Here is a 23,663-nt window from a genome sequence, read left to right as displayed (position 1 = left end):
CTCCTCCTTGAAATACTTTCTTCCCTTGGCTTAGAGGTCCTTTTCCAACCTTACTGATGCTGCTTCTTAATCCTCTTTGCTAATTCATCCTCATCTACCCAACCTCTTAATACTGGAAAAGCCCAGGGCTCAATCCTTAGAATGCCTCTCTTTTCTTAACTAACATTTGAGGCAGGCTGGCACCTGGGACCCTTTGCTGCAGTGCTTGCACCTGGACAAGCATCTGCTCAAGCAACAGAACACAAAGAAACTATAAGGGACTAAAAATAACTGCGTGCATGCACAGTTGGGGCAAATCGTGAACAATAAGATATACAGACTGTCACTTCTGAGGTGCTGGGAGCAAAAGCAGGGTCCTGGGCATGATCCCTGCACACAGGACCACCAAGGGTGCGGAGAGACCACCCTAAGGGCCCCTCCGGCCTTACCCACTGATCTGCCCTCACGCCCCGTTTAAGGAACCAGCCCCCATGCCAGTCGGGGAGCGAGCAAGGGAACCTGTTAATTCTTCTTGCTCCCCCGGGCGGTAGCACGAGTCCCATTAAAGCCTTGCCTGAATTTCTCGTCCTGCCTCTTATGAACTCCTACTGATTAAAGAGGCCAAGAAGCCAGGTTGGTAGCACATTCACCCCCTTGATGACCTCATCTAGTCTCATGGGTCTAAGTATCCACATGCTGCTGGCTCCCAAATTTCCATCTCTGGCCCCCACTCTCCTGAAGTCCTGAGACTCATCTAGCCAATGGTCTCCTCCACTGTGCGTTTAATAGACATCTCACACTTAACAGGTTCCCAACTGATTTCTGAATCTTTCCTCCCTAAACCTACTCCTCCCATAGTCTTTCCCCATCTTATTAAGGGATGGTTCTATTTTTCCAGTTGCTCAGGCCAAAAGCTGAAATCGTCCTTGACTGTTCATGCCATCTCATGCCCCAAGTCAAATTCACAGCAAATTCTGGAGGTTCCCTCTTCAGAAAACATCCAGAGTGCCACCATTGCTCACCAGCTCCACTCTCCACTCCCACTTCCACTGTGTTCCAAAGACCTATCATGTTCTTTTGAATTACTGCAATCGCCGCCCCCAATCAGTCTCCCTGTTTCCACCCTTGCCACTCTCAACATAACAACCAGAGGATGCCTTTTAAAATGTAAGTTCTCTCAGGACTTCCCTGGTGGCGCAGTGGTTTAGAATCCGCCTGCCAATGCAGGGGACACGGGTTCGATCCCTGGTCCAGGAAGATCCCACATGCTGCAGAGTAACCAAGCCCGTGTGCCACAACTACCAAGCCTGTGCACCTAGAGCCCATGCTCCACAACAAGAGAAGCCACCGCAATGGGAAGCCCACGTACCACAATGAAGAGTAGCCCCTGCTCACCGCAACTAGAAAAAGCCTGCGCACAGTAACGAAGACCCAATGCAGGCAAAAATAAATACATAAATAAATAATTTTTAAAAAAATAAAATGTAAGTTATTTCATGTCACGTCCCTGTCCAAGACCCTCCACTGGCTCCCTCATCACCTAGAGCAAACACCAAAGCCCTTGAAGTGACCTCTAAGGTCCAACATGAACAAGCTCCCCATCTCCTCACTATTCTCCCCCTCACTCCCTCCCACACCAGGCATGTTTCCACCTGAGGGTCTTGGCAACAGTGGTTCACTTTGATCTAGAACATTCTTCCCTCAGATATCTCCATGTCGTGATTCCTCAGCTCCTTAAGCTTATGGCTTAACCATTAACTGCTCAGTGAGGCCTCCTTTGATCACCCTCTTTAAAATTGTGGCACCCAGTATCTTCTGACGTACTACATGTTTTACTTGTTTATTGATTGTCTCTGGCCGCTAGAATGCAAGCTCCACGAGGGCAGGAATTTTTGCCCATTTGGTCCCCTGAATTCACCCCTGGCCTATAACCATACCCGTTATATGGTATGTGCTCAATAAATATTTGTTACATGAATGAATGACAACAGTTTTCAAAGCTAAATGGCTGGGATAAACTTTATTAATAATCACTTCCATAGGCATTAATCACAATCAATCCTCACAGCACCTTACAACTAGCAGAGATAGATATCACTTATACTTTACAAAGGAGGAAAGGTGAATTTGAGGGACATTCCCTTGTTTTAAACCCTTAACAAGAGATAAGAGAGAAAACCAGGGTTCAAGTCTGAAGCCTTTCCCAACTAGTTTTCCAAAGGGTATCGGATCTGGGGAACAGGAAGTGACACCAATTTGAGGCCTGCTAATGTGGGCACAGAGACACTTTGAGAATAAGACAGGAATAAGCCTGGGGTCCGTGTAAGCCCAGGGAGATCCCGATGGAATTCACAACACAGGGTCACATTCAAATGGCCACAGAGATAAATCTTTCATTACCACCCTCACGTCTAGAAGCCCTGGAGGCTCTAGTCAAACCAGGAACACGGCCACATGGAGAGGAGCATCTGTTCCCCGAGCAAGCTCACTCTTGACACGCTTCCCTGTCACGCATTTAAGAGGATCACATACGTAGGCCACAGTAGCTCTTTATTAGCTCCCCGGTGATCTCGCTCTTCTCCTGCCAACTTCGCTCGTCTGTCCCCTCCATCCTGTCTCCACCATGTCCCCTCCTCTAAGCGTGCACAGTCCTGCACCATCCCCGACAAGGCAGGCCCCTCCCCCCCACCCCAACCCGTATGCACAACACCCTGAAGATCATAGGTTTCTGCTCTCTTCCTCCGTTCTCTTGCCAGAATTCATGAGCTTGGCTTTCATTTTTTTCCTCCATAGAGAGTGAGATGAGGGAAAGAAGTTCAGCAAAGCAAAGGAAAAGAAGGAAGCTGGAAGCCCTCACATATTAATATTTTGAGATAGTTACTTTCTCCAGGCCTTCATTTTATTTTTTTAAATTTATTTATTTATTAATTTATTTATGTTTGCTGTGTTGGGTCTTCGTTTCTGTGTGAAGGCTTTCTCTAGTTGCGGCGAGCGGGGGCCACTCTTCATCGCGGTGCGCGGGCCTCTCCCTGTCGCGGCCTCTCTTGTTGCGGAGCACAGGCTTCAGATGCACAGGCTCCGTAGCTGTGGTTCACGGGCCCAGTTGCTCCGCGGCATGTGGGATCCTCCCAGACCAGGGCTCGAACCCGTGTCCCCTGCATTGGCAGGCGGACTCTCAACCACTGCGCCACCAGGGAAGCCCCAGGCCTTCATTTTAAATATCTATTAAAACTGGGATGGTAATATTTACCTCCAAGGGTTACTGTTCTAACCTGTGTGTGAAGTGTCCAGCATAGCACCAGTCATGGAGGAAGCATTCAACAGACGGATGCTCACATTATGACCGTCAGTCATATATTTAAAAAATATCCATTGAGCATGTACCATCACTAGATGCCGTGCTAGGCACTGAGGAGGTACAAGTGAACAAAACAGACACACTCCCTGTTCTCCCAGAGCTTACATTCTAGAATAAAATTCACGAAGGCATGCCAGTGATTGGGGGTGATAAGAGGGATGGAAGAGTAGATGTCTGCCATCTTTAAAATATGAGGTCTGAATAAAATCATCCTGCTACTTTTTATCAACTATCTGCTTATAAATCATTCCTCTTTGTTTTTTTCCTAAGCTATCTTTTACTTTACTTTTTTTTTCTTCTTTCAAGCCTAGTATACCCTTTTTCCTTATAGTCTAATTAGGGCTCTGTTGGTGTTTTGGTGGCTGTCTACATGAGATAAATGATGCAAAGGAATAAGGAAATATTAGCTTTGCAGGCCTCGTCCTGCCATCTTTGTCTCAAGGGGTTCCTCTCTGAAAACTTCCATGGACAATTCAAGAAGCTATTTTAAAGGCACTAATAGCCTCAACGGTTTGCAATAGGTAAGAATAAGAAGGAGGAGGAGAAAAAAGACTCAATTTACTACATCTCTCATTGTACCGGTGTAGATATTAAAATTGAAATGCCAATGACTCCAGAGAGATGCGTTCACCAAGGAAGGATCAGGGAGTGATACAAAATTTGGGCTGCTTTCTACACACTTGGTCACATCAATCTAAATGTCCAGAGGTACTAAAAAAACAGGCCAGCCAAAGGGTTCAAAATTCCAACACACCTGACGACTGAATTACCCTATTAGAGAACTTAAATACCAATAAGGTCAAAACTCAAGAAAGAGATCCCAGACAGAATGCAAAAACATCTACAATAAAAGGCACATCTGGGCTTCCCTGGTGGCGCAGTGGTTGAGAGTCCGCCTGCCGATGCAGGAGACACGAGTTCGTGCCCCGGTCCGGGAAGATCCCACATGCCGCGGAGCGGCTGGGCCCGTGAGCCATGGCCGCTGAGCCTGTGCGTCCGGAGCCTGTGCTCCGCAAGGGGAGAGGCCACGACAGTGAGAGGCCCGCGTAACAAAAACAAAACAAAACAAAACAAAACAAAAAGGCACATCCATAGAGTTATCTCCCCTATGAAGCTTAACAAGCAGGCAAGTTACTCATCCATGCAAAAAGTCATCTGTAAGGTAAGGTATTCTCACTCCTCCAAATCTTACAGAGACTATACCAAATTACATATGCATTGTTAAATAGCTAGAGGGAGAATAGAATGCTGTTAAATAATGAGAACACCAAATGTTCCTAGGCACTGGAGCATTACAATACCTGTTCTGAAGAATTAAATGTATCAAGCAGTACCCCCAAATGCTGTTAGGCCAAAAGGGAATCTATGAGGTTCTAAAGCAGTGACCTGGTGTGGAAACCATCAGAAGTATACTTGGTCTTTTTAAAAATTCTTTTAAGAATTGCAAACATGTCGTGGTGATATACATAAGACCCATCATGCTTATAAACATGTTAATGATCTGAATTCAGTATACTGAAAAAAAATTCAGCATCCTAAAAATTTGCCTAATAAACTCAAAAGTCCAGGCCAGATTATGCTCCTAGTCACAGAGGTCCTACAGTTTTATAAGGAGCTATTAAGGTGGACGCCAAGATTTTAATGATAATTGCTCAATGTAAAACCTGTAGTTACTAGGCAGGATCATCTAAAAATTGTGAAACTATCATAACAAGTCACAATAAAGTATCTGCCTCCCCATAACTACTGAGACATAGCAATTTTTTCTTGAGTGCTATAAGTTTAGAAGAGAGTCTAACCTGAAAGGGGACAAATGATTAACAGACCTCATAGCTTAGTGGAGCCCTTATGGGTTAAGCAATCAGACGGACCAGGGTTTGAATCATGGTTCCAGTACTCACTAGTAACACTAAATTTTCTCATCTGTAATAATAAGCATAATAATATCTACCTCCTAAGATGGTTAAAATTAAAGAAGGTAATAGTTATAAAGTACTTGGCTCAATCATTACTGCCATTACAATAATTTTTAGATTTTATCTATTTGAATATTCCTGCTCTGTTCATTGCTCAAACTGGCTATACCCCCACCACCACTGAGAAGCATTCCAAAGGACCACTGTAGCCCGATTACCCCTGCCTTCCTTTCTGTCCCACCACCTGCCATCTTGCCTTTCCAAACGTAACTTAACAATAGGCAGGCAAAGTGCTTTTCTGACACGTTGTGGCCATCATCAGTAAGTACCTGCTGGTCACACAGGTCTAGAGTTTTGCTACGTATGCTTCTCCTACCCCTGCTATGCTAGTCATCGTTTTGATAACAAGAATTTTCGACACATATTCTCACATTTGTTGCCAGCTCTTTTTAGGATGGAGGGGATAATATAAATCACATTCTGAGTTATGGATCCCAAATTGGGGAATCTCCAGAGGTTTGACAGACAAGATGAAGAAAAGGAGAACACACCCAGGAAGAATCATGCTCTTTGACTGGAACTAATGACACGTGATTGACCACAGGAAGGTGGTCCTCCCACTGTTCACTGAATATGAGAAGACAATTTATCAGTAAATTGTCATGAACAGTAAACTATCATGAACAGTAAAACCTACAAGGGGCTTCCCTGGTGGCGCAGTGGTTGAGAGTCCGCCTGCCGATGCAGGGGACACGGGTTCGTGCCCCGGTCTGGGAAGATCCCACATGCCGCGGAGCGGCTGGGCCCGTGAGCCATGGCCACTGAGCCTGTGCTCCGGAGCCTGTGCTCCGCAAGGGGAGAGGCCACAACAGTGAGAGGCCCGCCTACCGCAAAAAAAAAAAAAAAAAAAAAAAAAAAAAAACCTACAAGTTCATGGTCACCAACGTTACTCAACTGGACCCTCTACACTGCTCTGCAGCCCTTCTATCCTCCCTTTTCCTATTTTTCTCAGTGGCCGGTCAACCCTCTCACATCCCTCCTGAAATCTCCTACCCTATCAACCTTGGCTGTGCTCTCAACCCCCTGCTTCATTACAAACCTCTCCAGTACCCAGTGAGGATGCCTGCGACCCCCACCATTACCACCTGCAAATGTGCCTGCACTTGGGCCTGCTCTCTCTTTCCGTTCTGCCCTAGTGGCAGGGGTGTCCTCCCATCTCCCGTCTAAGGCTAAGTCCCCTATGTCCCACTCTCTTCCTTGTTTATCCTCAAGCTCCTTTCCCTATCAAATATCTTTTTCTCCTGTCTCTGAGCTCTCCCCCTCTCCTGGCTCTTTTCAGTTAATATAGAAATATGCTCCTTCTTTTCTACTAAAAACAGACACACAAACAAAACAAAACCCTCCTGAGCTGTCCTGAGCTCTACTTTTCCTTCTGGCTGCTCCTGCCCCCCTCTTCCTTGTCACTTCGAAGCTTCATGAAAGACAACTCTCGTTTAATGACTCTGTGCAGGCACAGCGCACCACTACTGCACCCACCACTCAAAATACTTCCACTCCCCTCCCCACCATTTCCTTGAAGTGACTCTTGTCAAAGTCACAAAGTCATTCATTTGACAAGTAGATATTGAGTTCCTACTATGTGTCAGGCACTGATGAAGGCATTTGGATCATATCAATGAACGAACCAATGATCCCTCACTTCACAGAGCTTACATTTTATCAGGGGAGACAGACGAGTGATCAATAAATGCAACAAAAAACTGAATTATACAGTGCGATAAGTGGTTATAAGTGCTCCGGGAAAAAAGAATACATTTATTAAAGTAAGGAGAATTGGAAGGAAGTAGGCAGGGTGCAGCTTCAAACAGAACAGTCAGGGTGAGCACCACTGAAAATTTGAGATGTGCACAAAGATTTTAAAGAGGTGAAGGATTTATCAGACAGGCATCTAGATGGGGGTAGAGTACTTCAGGAAGGAGAAACAGCCAGAGCAAGACCCTAAGGTGAGGACAGCAAAAAGGCCGGTGACAATGACCTCCCAAATACAACAGACAGTCTGTCCTTATCTTATGTGACCTCTCTCTGACTGCTGACTCACACTTTCTCTCACCTTGGCCTTGTTTGTACCACTCTCATCTCCTGTACCTCCCACCTCTTGGGCCATGTCCCAATCTCTTTCAGATACTGCTCCTTCTCTCTTTGTTCCCATGACAGTCATTAGGGCTCTTCACATATTCTATCTCTTTATCCTTGAGGTACAGAGTACCATCACACTTCCCTCTCCTTTCGAAGTTAGATGTGGCCATGTGACTTTAGCCAATAAAATAGAAGTGACATGAGTCAACTTCAAGTATCAGCTTTAAGAGCCACCACCTGATTTATATATAAATCATGAATATAAAATTATAAAACATAAAAAAATATATAAAATACATTCTCTTTCTTGCCTGGAAAATGGGAACAATAACAAACTTACCTCATCAGACAGTTGTTAAGCTAACATTCACAAAGCACTTAATATTCACAAAGCACTAATACTCATAAAGTGCCTGATGTCCAATGCATAATAATAATTCTTTTATGGGGGTTGTTATAATAATGAAATAAGACAATCTACATAAAGCCCTTAGCACAAAGTGCATAGTATATGCACACGGTCTTGCTTCAAAGGCTGTGCTCTGAACCATTTACTGTATACCTCCAGGTTTAGCTGCCCTAGAGGATAACATTAGTGTTTTGTCTCCTGCCTCTAAAACAATCATGGAAGCCTGTGTCAAGATGGACATTCCATCAACCCATGAGGATGAGCTGCTCAACCTCACTGAATACAGTAGCATGAGCAAAAACTAGACATTCCCTGTGCTAAGGCAATGACATTTGGGGATTGTTCATGACTGCTACACAGCACAGCCCATTTTGACTAGCACAGCTTCCAAAGTGAGGCCATCCTCAGGTCCATACTCCACAGAACTCTCCCTGGGTGACCTCATACAAGCCCCTGATTTCAACCACTACCAATGTATTAGTGACTAAATTACAGATCTGCTGAGTGCCTCACTGGTACATCCGATCATATACTGGATCATTCTACTCAGCTATCATTCAGGTACCTTGAACTCAGTTATAGCAAAGAAATGTTTTCCTCTAACCTGCCCCTCCCTTCAGTGTTTTTTGTTGTTGTTGCTGTTTTTGTTTTTGTTTATAGAATGAAGATATCACATCTATTTAGCCACCCAAGCCAGAAACCAAGGCAACTTGAATTCCTCCCTTCCCCGTCCATCCACCTCACCTAACGAGTGCATATCTGCCCACCCCTCTGTTCTCACCATCTAAGTCCAGGACCTCATCATGTCTGTAAGACACAAGCTGGGGGCTTCCCTGGTGGCGCAGTGGTTGAGAGTCCGCCTGCCGATGCAGGGGACACGGGTTCGTGCCCCGGTCCGGGAGGATCCCACATGCTGCGAAGCGGCTGGGCCCGTGAGCCATGGCCGCTGAGCCTGCGCGTCCGGAGCCTGTGCTCCGCAACGGGAGAGGCCACAGCAGTGAGAGGCCCGCGTACCGCAAAAAAAAAAAAAAAAAAAAAAAAAAGACACAAGCTGGGAGCAGCTGCTCTCCTACCTCCACATGGTCTCCTTCCAACCTTTTCCCCATGCTGCTGCCGAAAGTTCAAGAACACAAATATGATCATTTCCTCTTCCTTCTTTACATCCTTCTAACTAGCTCCCCTCAGCTCTCCAGATAAAGCTGAATCTCTTTATCCTACCTTCTAAGACCCTTTATTATCCAACTCCTGCCAACCTTTCTAACCTCAGCTTTTGCCTTTCACTTTTACATTAACCCCACTAAATTACATGGAGTCTCTCAAAAGCGATGCTAGCCGTTAACTATTATTGTTTATAGCAGCAGCAGCAGTAGTCATAACAGTATAGACCTTACTACTCTGCACTATAATCTCTGGTTTATTTATCGGTCTCCTTCAATGGGCTGTAAATCGGATAACAAATCTTTAGTCTCATTCATCTTTGTATCCTCAGGGCCTAGTACAGAACTTAACACAGGGTAGATACTCAATAAATGTTTGCTGAATGACTGAACAGCTGCCTGACCTACTCAAGAAATGAATGAATGAATGAATACATACCTACATACATACACACATACATACCTAAAATCAATAGATAAATGAATGAAGGAACCCTAACACTTCAAAGGGAAGACTTGCATTTCTTTCCTACACCCAAAACATAGGAAAAGTGCAATTGAGAGAAGGCTTTATTTCCATTTTCATCTCATCTGATTGCCTCATTCCTACAAGCTGCACCACCAGAACATTCCAAGAGGGCTTACCAGCTAAAACCAAAGGAGTCATGATGTTCCCAGATCTTCTCTTGCACTCTCATTAAAAGACCTACAACTAAACCTTGGTAACACCAATAGAAGGACCATCTATATTGATTACGGAATTGGAAGTTATTATGGGCATCAGGATGGAACAAAGAAAATAGCAAAAGGTCAATTTAAAGAGTTCCCAAGTGAGATTAAAAACAGGGAAAAATGTGCAAAACAGTCTACTCCCATCTTTATTTTTTCCATCAATTTCCTTTCTCCCTCTTTTTGTTTCCCTTCTTTAACTAACAGATTAAACTAATAAAAAACATGTGTTTTAATTCCCCTTAAGTGACATTTATAGCAACATAAAATGGTAAATATCAAATGGATTATTTTCAGTCAAATAAACCTGCAAAAGAAATTTTGCAAACACTTAAATTATGGAAGACTTGACATGCAGAACACAATAGCAAACCTTGTTTTGAAGAAAAGAGAAAGAGTTTCAAGCTAAAATTGGTTCCAACCTGAATAGATAAGATTTTTAAGGAAATCTGCCCCGTGTCCTATAGTTGTCACTTTATGGGTTAGAGGATTAATCTTGAGCTGTTTCCCAATGAAATTTCGGCAGGTTATCTTAAAAAAGAAAGAAGAAAACAAATATCACTTAGGTATTTATAGCCAAAAATCTGCCTTACTTGAAGTGTTCATCATATTTTTCATTGGTAAAAAAAAAGAGAGATACAAAAAGATGCTATAAATAAAAGCTCCAGAGTAGTATCCAATCATGAGAACTTTTGGGGGAAAAAATGTGGGTATATAATTTTTCATATTTCTTTTGTATAGCACAGCTGGAAAAGCATTAGGCAAATTATGTAAAGCAATTACAATATGATTTTTCTGATATTCTATAAATTCACTAGTCTAAATATACCTTCCATTATGTAAGTTGAAACATATTTAAAATAGAGGCTGCTTTTTCAATGGCAGATTTCCCCCCCTACTCAAAATTAACACAATTTAAATTTCCCTGGTGAAGTTTTCCAGAACTAACTTCCTCTGTAGTATTTGTTTAAACTACTTTTAACAGATACTTGAGTCCTAAAGTTGTAAAATATCTGAAAACAGGACATTTTTAGACATAAGGTAATTCTTTTAAAAGTCCACCATCCTCTTGTCTCCATTTGTCCACTCCCACCACCATCCCCAGTGAACTAACCTAATGCTCAAAATACAACCATCCTTGAACCCCAGCCTGATGTAGATGTTGTTTCTTTATTGTCCCTTGTAGCTACTTCTACAAAGAGATGTAAAGACAGTCTAAGAAACTGAAAATTCCTTCCCCCAGCCTAATAAGGCCCTACTTGACCTGGTCCTTCCCACCTCTCCAGCTTCATTTAAAAATCTTTATTGAAGGGCTTCCCTGGTGGCGCGGTGGTTGACAGTCCGCCTGCCGATGCAGGGGACACGGGTTCGTGCCCCGGTCCAGGAGGATCCCACGTGTCGCAGAGCGGCTGGGCCTGTGAGCCATGGCCGCTAAGCCTGCGTGCCCGGAGCCTGTGCTCCGCAGCGGGAGAGGCCACAACAGTGAGAGGCCCGCGTACCACACACACACACACACAAAATCTTTATTGAATACTATTATGTGCCAGGCACTGCTCCAAGCTCACAGATGATATAGCAGAGAACAAAATAAGCAAAAATTCCTATTGTTGTGGAACTTATTCTAGTGGAAATAGAGAGACAATAAACAAAATATAGAGTACATTATAAAATATACTAAGGAGTTATAAACGCTATAGAGAGAAATAGAGCAAACAACACATAATTTTAAATAAGGTAATGAGGAAAGTCCTCACAGAGAATGTGATATTCAGCAAAGACTGGAAAAGGTGCAGGAAAAATCAATGTAGATATTTGGTGGGGGGCGGGCACAATTCCAAGCAGGGGAAGAACAAATGCGAAGACCCTGGGGTAGGGTCTTCTTAAAGAACAGAAGAACACAGCAGCTGAAAGCTGCAGGGGAGTTAAAAGAGACAAGTTACTGGTGATCACAGGGGGATGAGTTATGCGGGGCATTAAGGCTGTAATGAAGATGTTAACTTTAACACTGAATCAGATGGGAAACCACTGCAGGGTTTAAAGCAGAGGAATGTCATGGTCTGACAGGTTTTTAAAAGGCTGTTCTATCTGCCATTAAGAATAGACTACAGGGCTTCCCTGGTGGCGCAGTGGTTGAGAGTCCGCCTGCCGATGCAGGGGACGCGGGTTCGTGCCCCGGTCCGGGAGGATCCCGCGTGCCGCGGAGCGGCTGGGCCCGTGGGCCGTGGCCGCTGGGCCTGCGCGTCCGGAGCCTGTGCTCCGCAACGGGAGAGGCCACAACAGTGAGAGGCCCGCGTACCACAAAAAAAAAAAAAGAATAGACTACAGGCTGGAGACAGGAGTTCAGGGAGGCTGGAAGCAAGGAAAAGAGTTAGGAAGTCATTGCATTAATCCAAGCAAACACAGCAGTAGCTCGGATGAGAGCAGCAGTGGCGGAGGCAGTGAGACGTGGTCAGATTCTGAATCTATTTTGAAGGGAGAGGATTTGGTAACCAACCTGAAGTGGGGTGTAAAAGCAAGAGAGGAGTCAGGGATGCTCTCCAAGGTGTCTGGCCTGAGCAGCTAGGAGGATGAGGTTTGCATCAACTGAAGTGGGCAAGACGTGGCAGAACAGGTTTGCTTGACATGTACCAAATTCGAGAAGAGTCTTAAACATCTAAGAGATGCTGCTGATAAGGCAATGTGATGAGTCAGTTTAGTTAGGCTAAACTATGAGGATGATGGGAAGGGAAGCATCCATTGTGTAGTGTATACACACTTCATCCTAGTTATTCAATCAAACACTAATCTAGGTGCTGCTGTGAGGGTATTTTTCAGATACTAATTAAAGTCCCTAATAAATTGACTTTAAGCTAGAGAGATTATCGTAGGTGGGCCTGACCTAATCAGGTGAGTCCTTGACATGCTGGAAGTCTTCAGACTCCAAACTCCAAACAGCGTCCAGGTCTACAGCTGCTCTCTCCTCACTGGATCCTCCCTCACTGACTGCCTATGGAGAACAGCTTCTGGCCACACCCGTAGGGTTCCTTCCTTTTCACGATCCCAACTGCCTACCCAATGGATTTTGAACTTGCTTAGTGAGCCCCCAGGATCATATAAGCCAACTCCTTTTAACGAATCTTGATAAATAGATAGATTAGATAGATAGACAGATAGATCGATCGATCAACAGACAGACAGTTAATTCTAACTAGTTTTGCTTCTCTGACTGAACCCTGACTGATACAGGCAGTCAGATATGTCAACACAGAATTCAGGAGAAAGGTCTAGCCTGGAGATACAATTTTGAGCCACAGATTGAATTAACTCTCCAAGGGAGAGTGTGCGGATAGAGAAGACAGGAGGACCAAGAACAGAGTGCTGGGCTACACGAACACTGAGACATTGCGGAGGAGAGGAGGGGGAAGAGGCGACGAAGACGACTCAGGAGGAGCAGCCTCTTCTCTGTCCCCTCCCCCTCCTCGGCTACACGGCAGCATGCGGCCTTCTTCCTGCACCATCTCAGGGCCTTTGCCCCTGTTCTTCCCTTGGGCTGGAATGCTCTTTCCCAGCGTATGGCCGGTCCCTTCCCATTCAATGTCTCCATCTCCAAGGGCCTTCCTGATCCCCTTGGCTCAACTTTCTACCCCCCACCCCAGCCTATCTCTATCCCACTGACCTCTTTTATTTTCCTCAGAATTTATGATGGTCGTAAACCTTTTTATCTGTTTACATGCTTATTAACTGGCCCTACTTCCACCCCCTCTGACACTAAACTCCATAAAGCAAGAACTCAAACTGTATTCTCTCTACAGACTATGCCAAGGCGATAAGGAACCTTTGTGAAAAGGAGAAAATGGAGTCCTCACTGGGTGGCTGCAACCCGCCACGTGGACTGGTGTGTGGGGCAGGGACTGAATCCAGGACCCCCGACATATGCCAGGAGCCCTCAGGCAGGACACACACTAGACATCTGAACGCAATGGCTCTAATCTTAGGGAGTCAATATATATTTGGTAAGTTAATAAATGAGAGAATTTACATATCTCTTCCCTCCCCCTACCTAACTTAAAGCTGCACCATGACGTTCGTGGGCCTTAGGCACTTTTGCCTTCATGGGCCCACTGCTCCATCAAAAACTATTAAAAATTATATTGTATGACTCCTTTGGTATAAACATAAATAGATGAATTGTAAAAACTGAAACATTTTCTTTGACTTAAAAGTTACTTTTTTCTTCTTATTTTGAAAGAAATTAAAACATTTAGTGGCTCCTAAAAAGGTACTGTGGCTCTAGACACTGTTCCCACTATGCCTAATGGGTAAATCAGCCCTGACCTGAATATAAGCTCCTGTGTACCAGGACTTTATTTTTGTTTTCCCTGCATCTGGAAAATACTGGCACCGAGCAACTCTCAACAATGTTTGCTGATTTGAATGATAAATGCCTAAGTGAAAATAGGAACATTTATCTGATTCCTAAATCTTGCTATTTACATGTGTACTCATAAGAAATCACCACTGCATGAATAATAGAGCCAAACTTACCTTCTGTTCATATTCAGCCTCATATCTTACACAAGGCTGTTGGGTAATATCTGGGCCCTTGCACTTGGATATTCGTAGAAGAAGCTGGCGCTGTGCGTACACCAGGAGTGGCGTCACTTGCTCTGTATATCTCTCACTAAACAATGGTAAAAGTAGATTTAAAACGAACGTTAGTAAAGAAACATTCTTCTCAGTGAAGTCTGTCCCTGTTAGCTGCCCTTACAGCGGTACTTACTGCGAAATTGTATTGAACTGAATGGCAAGTGATACAAGTGTTTCCCATTTTTCTACTTGATATACAAGTTCCAAAGATTTTAATACAAAGTCGTGGATCCATTTCAAATCAACCACATTGACATCATCCAGAGGATGCTCAAAGGTAAGGCTAGAACCACCGTTATCATTTTTAATATTCCCATAGCAACTTGGAACACTGAACTCTCCTTCTTCTTCAACAGTCTGCAAGTAGCACATGGAAAAAAAATTGTGTAATTTCAGATTTTACTACATGTTTTTTCTGAACACTGAATGTATAGCTAAAAATATAACATGGAAAAGAACTGGACAGAAAATGAATTTAATATTTTTATTATGCAAATCAAAGCTTGATGACACCATCCAACAGCACTTCTGCAATGATGGACACGTGCTTCATCTGTGCGGTTCCATACAGAAGCCGCTAAGCACATGTGGATGCTGAGCTGTTGAAGTATGACTAGTGCAATTAATTTTATTTAATTTTAATCATTTAAGCCTAAATGTAAATTAGCACGTAAGCCTAGTCATTACTATACTTGCTGGTACATAGTCACTAATTAAGTAAGGATAGTAAACCAGTAAATAAGGTAAAATTTTGAGGAAAACCAGGTTATAGTATACACAAATAATTAAATTTCCCTAATACATCGGTTACATTTAGTTTGTAGAATAATATGTCCAATTCCCCAATGCAAAAGGTCAAACTTATGGAGAAAAAAATCTTCCAGAAGACCCTCTTTTTGCCTAAGTTAGAGGTACTCTGTAACTATTGTGTTCATTTCCTGTAAGTCCCTGACGCATTTGTGTACACCCCTAGAAATTTCTGAGGCAAAGCAAAGCCCGTTAGATCCACCTACTGGCCAGACTATAGCCCAATAAACAGTACAAGTCTAGCCCCTCCCTCCCATAAGATTCATAGTCCTTGAATTTGGAAGAGATCTTGAAAGTCATCTGGCTGTGAAATGCCATATGCGTACCTGAAGTCAGGCCATGAAGATGTGGATAATAGGTGTGACATACATGACCTATGTGACTTTGCCTCCTTAGCACAGTGCCTGGCACCTGGGACATGCTCAGTAAAGGATAGATGTCATTTTACTGATGTTATGAGCTCCGTCCTTGTCATCTAATAACCAAAAGTCAAAGAGCTCAAGATGACATCAGTCCCATTTGTCTAAGTCCTCATGCCATGTGGATGAAAAGCGGCAGCCAGTTATGATGACAGGTGATCGATCCAAAGTTATTGCCAAATTTGTTAACATTTCTCCATTTCTAAACCGTCCATAAAGAAAATCATAAATGGGGTCATACCATCCTCACAGGAGTCCAGCAGAGCAACCACACTATCTAGAGTCATATTTTCACCAATAAAAAAATGGTAGTTTTTTAAATTAGTAAGGAAGTGCTTGATTTATTCTGTAGCCTCTGTCATAAAAGGTTTTACTCTTTCTGGTTTCTGTTCTTCAAGTCTGCCTCTGATTGATTTCATGGAAACTTTGATTTACTTCTTATAGCCCTCTTTTGTGAAACTGATTTTCTGCAAGCAATGGTTCATGACAATATCAACACCAGTGATTACTGTGCTTTCAGCACCTTGATCTAGGGTACTGAAAGCACTGTACAGCAGAATCATTTCCATCAATGTTATCCTCTGTCTTACTGACCATCTTCCCTTCCACCTCCAGGCACACCCTGCTCTCGATCTCCAGGAATGTATAAATGTCGGGGAATATCTCATGATGGCTGATAGCTGATAGCTATCCATAGATGAACACTTAAATGATTGATTTATATCTTTCTTCCTATTTACTAAACATTTAAAGTTATAAAGTTTCTGATAAGCACTGGCTTATTTACATCCCACAAATTCTGATATGTTATCATCAGTTGAAATACTTTTTAAATTTCCCTTGTGTTTTCTTCTTTGACCCATGGATTATTTAGAACTGTGTTATTTAATTTCCAGATATTTGGAGACTTTTCTTCCTACATTATATTAATCTGTTTATAATGTAGCAGTTAGAAAACATACCCTTTCAGATTTCAGTCTTTTAAATTTTATTATGACTTATTTTTTGACTCTACATATGATACATCTTGGTGAACACACCATGTGCCTTGTGCTCTGTTTCCAACCAATCTTAATTTGTACTGCACGTCACTTCTGACACTAGATACCCCAGAGTCAGGGTCAGACTCCACAGTTTAAGGGCTCAGTGCTCATTGGAGATGCCAGCCACAAGTCTCAGGGTCACTCACACTTCTGACTGACCAGCTATAAATTCGGGTTTAATCATTTCCTAGAATGACTCAGAATTCACTGATACAGTTTTCTTATAAAGGATACAACTCAGGAACAGCCAAAAGGAAGAGGTGCATAGAGCTAGGTCTGGAAGGGTCCAAGATGAGGAGATTCTGTGCCCTCTCTCTATGGAGTCAGGGCCTGATACCCATCCGACATCAATGTGTCCACCAAACAGGAAGCTCTTCAAGCTTTGGGTGTCCAGAGTGTATTCTGAGTCTCTGTTATTTGGTGCATACACATTTATGATTAGTATGTCTTCCTGATTAATTGAGTTTCTTCTCATTAGGAAATGTCCCTCTTTATCTCTCAAAATACTTCTTGACTATATTATCTAATATTAATATAGCCTCACCAGCTTTTTTTGTTTACTATTTTCATATTTTAGGCTTACTATTTTCTTTCACTGTTTTATTTTCAATCTATCTGTTTCTTTATACCCAGAAGTGCTTTTTTTAAAAAAGCACTGCATTGGGTCTTTGTTGCTGTGCACAGGCTTTCTCTAGTTGTGGCGAGTGGGGGCTACTCTTCATTGCAGTGTGCGGGCTTCTCATTGCGGTGGCTTCTCTTGTTGCAGAGCACAGGCCCTAGGTGAGTGGACTTCAGTAGCTGTGGCATGCGGGCTCAATTGTGGCTCGTGGGCTCTAGAGCGCAGGCTCAGTAGTTGTGGTGCACAGGCTCAGTTGCTCGGCGGCATGTGGGATCTTCCCAGACCAGGGCTCGAACCCACGTCCTCTGCATTGGCAGGCAGATTCTTAACCACCGCGCCACCAGGCAAGTCCCAGAAGTGCTTCTATTATGGGCAAGTACACGTCTTTCTCTTTTATCCAGTTAGACAATCTCTGCCTTTTAATTAGGGTATTTAATCCACTTATATTAATATAGTTATAGATAAAATTGGGTTACATTATTTGTTATTTGTTTTCTATTTGTCCCATGTGTCTGTGTTCCTCTTTTCCTGCCTTCTTTAATTGACTATTATTTAGTTTTCCACTTTACTTTTAGCTTCCATTTGGCATTTTAGCTATATATCTCTTTTGGTAGTTATTCTGGGGATTATTAAATGCATACTTAACTTATCACATTCCACTTGAGTTAATATTGTATCACTTTATATAAAGTTTAAAAACTTATGACAGTTTAATTTTATTTGCCCTCCCAGTCTTTTGTGCTATTGTTGTCATATATTTTACATCTGAAAATGTTATAAACCCCATGACTCAAAGTGTTCATGTGTTTACTAATTTTCAATGTGTTTGGGTTGTATGATGTTTGCATTTTTTCCAATTTTATTTTCATGCTTTAAACCACAGTGTGCTAGATTTGAGATGGCTGTAAATTCTACCACATCTAGTGTAACAAAACATGGACAGATAAAGCAGGGAAATAAATATCAACCAACAAGCTATATGATCTGTCTTAGGGTCTGTTTCTTCCTCCATCAAAAAGATTGCTATGAGGATTAAATATATTTAGATTAGTTTATGTAGAAGCTGGAGCTCAGTAAATGTTACTTTCTGTTCCATTTAAGAAACTGAATTTTCAGGCAGATATTTGTAATTAACATCAATGTACTGTTATATACTGTGAACCAAATAACAATGAGAAACAAATGAAATACAGACAAACCAAATAACAACTCAAGCAAAATATTAATTTCTACTTATCCCAAGCTGCCTGGTACAAAGAATTTGTTAATTAACCTACAATAAAAAGAATTACCCAAATACTCTTACCTTAACAGAACTGATATTTTGTAGTTCTATTAACATGTCAATAAGTAATTCTGCTCCCAAATAGAATGGTAAAACAGAGGTACAGAGGAAACTGTCCTGGCTAATAGGAAATGTTTTATACAGATCCACTGCTTGTTTATGAAGTATTTGTAGCTCCTGAGTAAAGTTCCAAAGAGCCCGACAGCAGTTCTGAAGCAGAGTCCAATAGCCGCCACGATGAGCAAGAACCTAAGACAAACACAACATTCAAAAGACGCCAAAGTTCCCAAAGTTATGGATCTCTGAACAACTTCCTCTTTCTGCAAATATTCTACGTCAGTAATAAGAGTAACTAACACCATTTGTTATATGCTACTTACATGTGCTAGACACTGTGGTAGGACATTTACATGCATTATCTCAGTTCATTCTAATGACAACTCCTATGAAGTAGGTATGCACCAGTATTCTCTTCAATTTACAGATGAGGAAATGGAGGCATGGGGCTAAACTGCCCAAGGTTATGAGTCTACTAAGTGATGAGCTAGGATTTGCACACCAGCGGTCTGACTCCAGCACGCCCATTGTTCTAGGTGCTGGGAACATCACAGCAAGCAAGGGAAACTGGGCCTGCCCTCGTGCTGCTTCAATTTTTTAGGAGAGACCGATACCAAATAAGCAGACAAATAAAATACAGTTTCAGGGAATGATAAGTGTTGTAAAGGTAAATAAAGCAGAAATGACTCAGAACCTGATGAGGGTGAGAGGACAGGTCCTTTTATACAGGGTGGTCAGGAGAGAAGTTCTCTATGAGGTGACATATGAGCAGAGCCCTGAATGTTGAGTTGAACAGGTCATGTGAAGGTGGGGGTGGAAGTGTTGGGAGAAGGAGAACATTTGGGGCTGAGGGAACAGCAGGTGCAAAGGATGGAGGGTGAACCTGAGGGCTGAGGAGGGAGCAAGCTTAGTGCTTTCAGAACCACAGAGGGGAGAGTGCACTGCACAAGAGCAAGAGGAGTGAGTCCTGAGAAGTGAGCAGAACCCAGACCTTCTAGGGCCCTGAAGCTGGTACAAAGGAGTGGAGGATGCAGTGCTCACGGTCAAGGGAGATGATGTGGGTTTACTTTACAGTTTTACAAGGTCACTCTCTCTACTTCACGAAGAAAGTGGGAACCTAAGTATTCCTTTCTCATCTAGAAAGAATACATTTCTTCTCATCTCTTGAGAAGTTTGAAGTACATCCCCTTCTTGCTATGAGAAAAAGGAAACAAATTTCTTTGTAGCTAATGATTCCAATTCTGAGTTTAATCATCTATCATATAATATTTAACAAGAAAAAGACAAAAGCATTTGACAGAAGACACAAGTAGACTGGGGAAGCAGGAGGTCAGGGGGGAAGGGACAGGGCTTCCCCGTGGCCTAGAAAGACCTTCCCCTGGGCTAGAGGGGAGAAAGGAGTCTATGGTGCCCAGGAGGGATCAAGAGCCCGAAGAAGAACCCCTGGTGTCACTGGAGAAGCCCATGTCCCAAGTGTGGCTAGAAAGCAGCAGAGGGGTGTCTGAATAGTCATGGAGACTTTGTAGACAAGGACAAAGGCCACCTCAGCTCTGGGTGGATGTATGACTAATGACTAAAGGGGCTTTCCCTCCTCCCTCACAACTTGACCAAATGTGAGACCTCAGTCCCATGGCAGGCAAGCCTTACAGATGACTGACATAAAATCCAGCAAATTTAATCTCACAGATGAAATTAAAATTATGGATAATAAGTAAATAAATGTATCATACATGCCTAAATTCATGGGCTGAGGCTTATGTCCACTACGTTAACAAATAAGAAGGGCCAGCTTACCACTGCTCTCCTGCAATATAAAAAGATTTTCATAAAATGATCCAAGAGATCCACATTTGCTGAGTGATCCTTTTCTTTACCACTGAGTTCTGATTGAGAGTCTGATTCATAACCTGTTCGCGTCTTGGAAACATTTTCATCACTCATCTTGGAATTAAGAAATGCCGAAAATTCTTCTGCATCTACAGTACAAATATAAAGTATAATATTATTGAAAAGAGAGTTAAGTTCCAGGAAACACAACAGGTGACTAGCATCAAAGGAATAATTCAGATAACAAGCGCTACATAAATTTGGAGAAAGGACAGAATTATCATGGATATGATGAACCCGGGAAAGTTTCCAGAGAAGGAGGCTTTTAGATTAGTTCTTAAAGGGTGATTATGATTTAGCTACGTGGGAAGAGTATAGAGAACATTCCAGGCAAGGGTGATGGCCAAGGGAACGATGCAGAGGCAGGAATGTCATGCTTTGGGGGAGAAGAATGACAGGATCCCACTGTTCCTTAATTTCCCCCCAAACAGGCCATTCCCTGGACACATACACCGGAAGCTGAGGAGCATCCCCTGGTGTTAAGCAGTGCAGCAACGCTGATCACTCATTCTCCCGTTGCTGTGCTAAAAAACACAGAGGATTTCTCCTGCCACAAACATTCTCTTACTAGAATTCTGCATTAAATGATAAGTCTCAATAGCAGAATATTTTATTGCCAATTTCATGGGAGGTCTTAGGGAGCTACTTTAAAAGAAACTCAAGAAGTTATATATATTGTAATGTACATACAAAACTCAGACTCTTTCTATGTCCAGGAAATTTACTTTCAAATACTTTAATAGTCCTGGTATGACACACAGGTACCAGTTAAACTTAAACTATACCCTAGAAGAAATTAAAAAGCATGTTAAGTACCTCAAATATGAATCAAACCCCCTGGGGCAGTTAACCAGCATTATGAAATATCCTGTTCAGCAATAAGCCATATAGGAATTAAAATGCCATTTTTGAAAATCTATATGAGGGTTTGTACTAGCATAAAGATATTAGAAATAAATTTTTATTTGTGAAATGAGTGGTATTCAAGATAGGTGATTGTTTAGAAATAGTGTCATCAGTGCAACACCCAGAGAGCCCTGTTCACCTACATCTCTCCATGTCCTGAAGGCCCCAGTCACCTGACCAGAAGACAATATTGGTTGGTCCTGCCATTAGGGTATTACCGCCTTCATCTTGGAGAAAGCTTTCATGGAAGGTGATAATTACAGATCCTAAGGCAAGAGTGGACTGTCCTGAGTACAAAATCGGAACTATGCAACAGCTGCATGATGTTTTCATGCCTGCTTGCATCAGTATGTTTGGTGGAATTTGTTCTGAAACTTACTTCCACTAAAACATAAAACCTGACAGCAAGTCTTCACTTACCTTGATCACTGGAGGCTACCAATATTTTTAAAAGAACATTATATTTGCTGAATGGCCAAATTGATTTAGGGGAGAATCCTACATAAGTATTTCCAAATATATATGATGATGCCACAAAAATGCAGACATTAAAAAAAAATAGAACAAATAAGAATCTCCTACAAAATATCACAACTCAACTAAATTCCTAAGTCATTGGAAAATGATGTGTGTAGCTCTGTGTCTATGGGGGGGTGTACGTGTCAGGGTATGTGTGTATGTATGTGTTGCATTTGTGAATAAAAAAATCTAAAGACAACTTGATAGCATAGAACATATTTATTTTACCTGATGGTAAGTGAGCCTTTCTTTTTTTAGCTGTAAGAAGGAAATCAAGCATCACTTTATAGTTTTCTAGAGTCAATTTTCCTGTTGGTAATACTGTTCCTGAATTATACAGTGAGAACACATCAGGATCAAATGATCGGAAACTGCAAAGGGGAAAAAAACTCATTAAAAAAACAATATAAGCAAAATTGAATTAATTCTGTCAAATACCAAATAAATAAATACATGTTTTAATAAACTGGAACTTATCACCAAGTTACCCTGATACAAATTCGGTCACTGTCTAATCTTTGTGCTGCCAAGTAATCATGCACGAATGGCCATGTGTGACTGGCAGGTCGGAGAAGAAGAGCTCTCAGTGTCCAGGGGACAGTAGGGAAGCCCATCTGATCTGAACTGTTTTCCCTTTCATAGCCTCAAGAATGGGTCACTTTGCCAAAAGCCTTCCCTGTTAGTCAAGCAATTTAATTGCTTCTTAAATGCTAACCTGGTCTAACCCACATAGACCAGAATTTTATTTTAAACAAAATTCTGGAGAAACAGAAACTGGATCAAGTTCATTGTGGGTTTCAACCTGCATATTGTATCACTGGATTACTGAAATAAATACCCTCTTAATTCATATCCCTGTCACCATTCTTTCCTTCCTCCAATCCATTTGATATGTTGCTGTCAGAGAAATTGCCTATCATAGCCCTGCTTAAAAAAAAAAAACAACTTAATAATCTTCCACTGTATATAAATTAAAGTTAAGATTTAATAGACTGTTAAGACCCTCCATGATCTGGTACCGACCTACTTTTCTAATCACTTCTCACCACTCCCTTTCACAGGCCCTAGGCTCCGGTCAGACCCCTGGGGGTTCCCATCCTGTGTTTCCTACCTGGGCTCTTGATTCGTTCTTCCACCTATCTGAAACGCCTATTTCCCTGCCTACACATTTCTAAATCGTGCCTGTCCATCAGGACCCAGGCCAAGTGGCTTCTCCCCGTGAAACCTTTCCTGTTGGTCTCATCAGGAGAAAGCCTCCTCCCAAGGAACAAAGACTTTATGTGCACTTCACTTTTTACCATTATTTACAATTATTCATGAACATTTGTGAGCCACACTACCAGACTCCAACTTGAATATCCTGCTCATCTTTGAAGGCCCATTGTACCTATCTCAGTACGTGGTATCTAATAGGTGCTCAACAAGGTGTTTTTTTTTTTTTTTTTTTTTTTTTGGTCACGCTGTGCACTTGCAGGATCTTAGTTCCCCAACCAGGGATTGAAACCCAGGCCCACGGCAGTGAAAGCTCAGAGTCCTAACCACTGGACCGCCAGGGAATTCCCTCAATGAGTTATTTTTCTGTTGTTCTTGTTTTTTTAAAGAAAGACTCTGGTTACATAGAGTTACTCTGGTTACATGGTATTCCATATTATGTATTTATGTTCTTTTTTCATCTCCTATAAACAACACTTTAGCCAAAGACAATCAACAAGAGCTGGAAAATGTCTTTGGAATTAATGACAGAAAGTTTACATTGTATGAGAAAATACAACCTGTGTTTATAGAGGCTTAAAATATACCTCTAAATGAAA

The 23,663-nt window shown here is 42.2% G+C and overlaps 1 protein-coding gene across 1 annotated transcript in view; it reads right to left on the bottom strand.

The window, feature by feature from the left end:
* The window catches only part of CFAP54 (cilia and flagella associated protein 54), a gene marked incomplete at both ends in the record, with an annotated part of 308,135 nt that overhangs the window by 142,058 nt on the left and 142,414 nt on the right, over positions 1–23,663 (bottom strand). Inside the window, 6 exons of the mRNA XM_079714797.1 lie at positions 10,107–10,215; positions 14,209–14,344; positions 14,444–14,667; positions 18,505–18,732; positions 20,335–20,516; positions 22,081–22,223. Coding sequence (XP_079570923.1) covers positions 10,107–10,215; positions 14,209–14,344; positions 14,444–14,667; positions 18,505–18,732; positions 20,335–20,516; positions 22,081–22,223 — 1,022 coding nt within the window. The remainder of the gene's footprint in view (positions 1–10,106; positions 10,216–14,208; positions 14,345–14,443; positions 14,668–18,504; positions 18,733–20,334; positions 20,517–22,080; positions 22,224–23,663) is intronic.

This window comes from Hyperoodon ampullatus, assembly GCF_949752795.1.
Source record: "Hyperoodon ampullatus genome assembly, chromosome: 11".
Lineage (NCBI taxonomy): Eukaryota > Metazoa > Chordata > Mammalia > Artiodactyla > Ziphiidae > Hyperoodon > Hyperoodon ampullatus.
The sequence above is the reverse complement of the archived record's forward strand: the minus strand, read 5'-3'. Positions and strand labels throughout refer to the sequence as shown.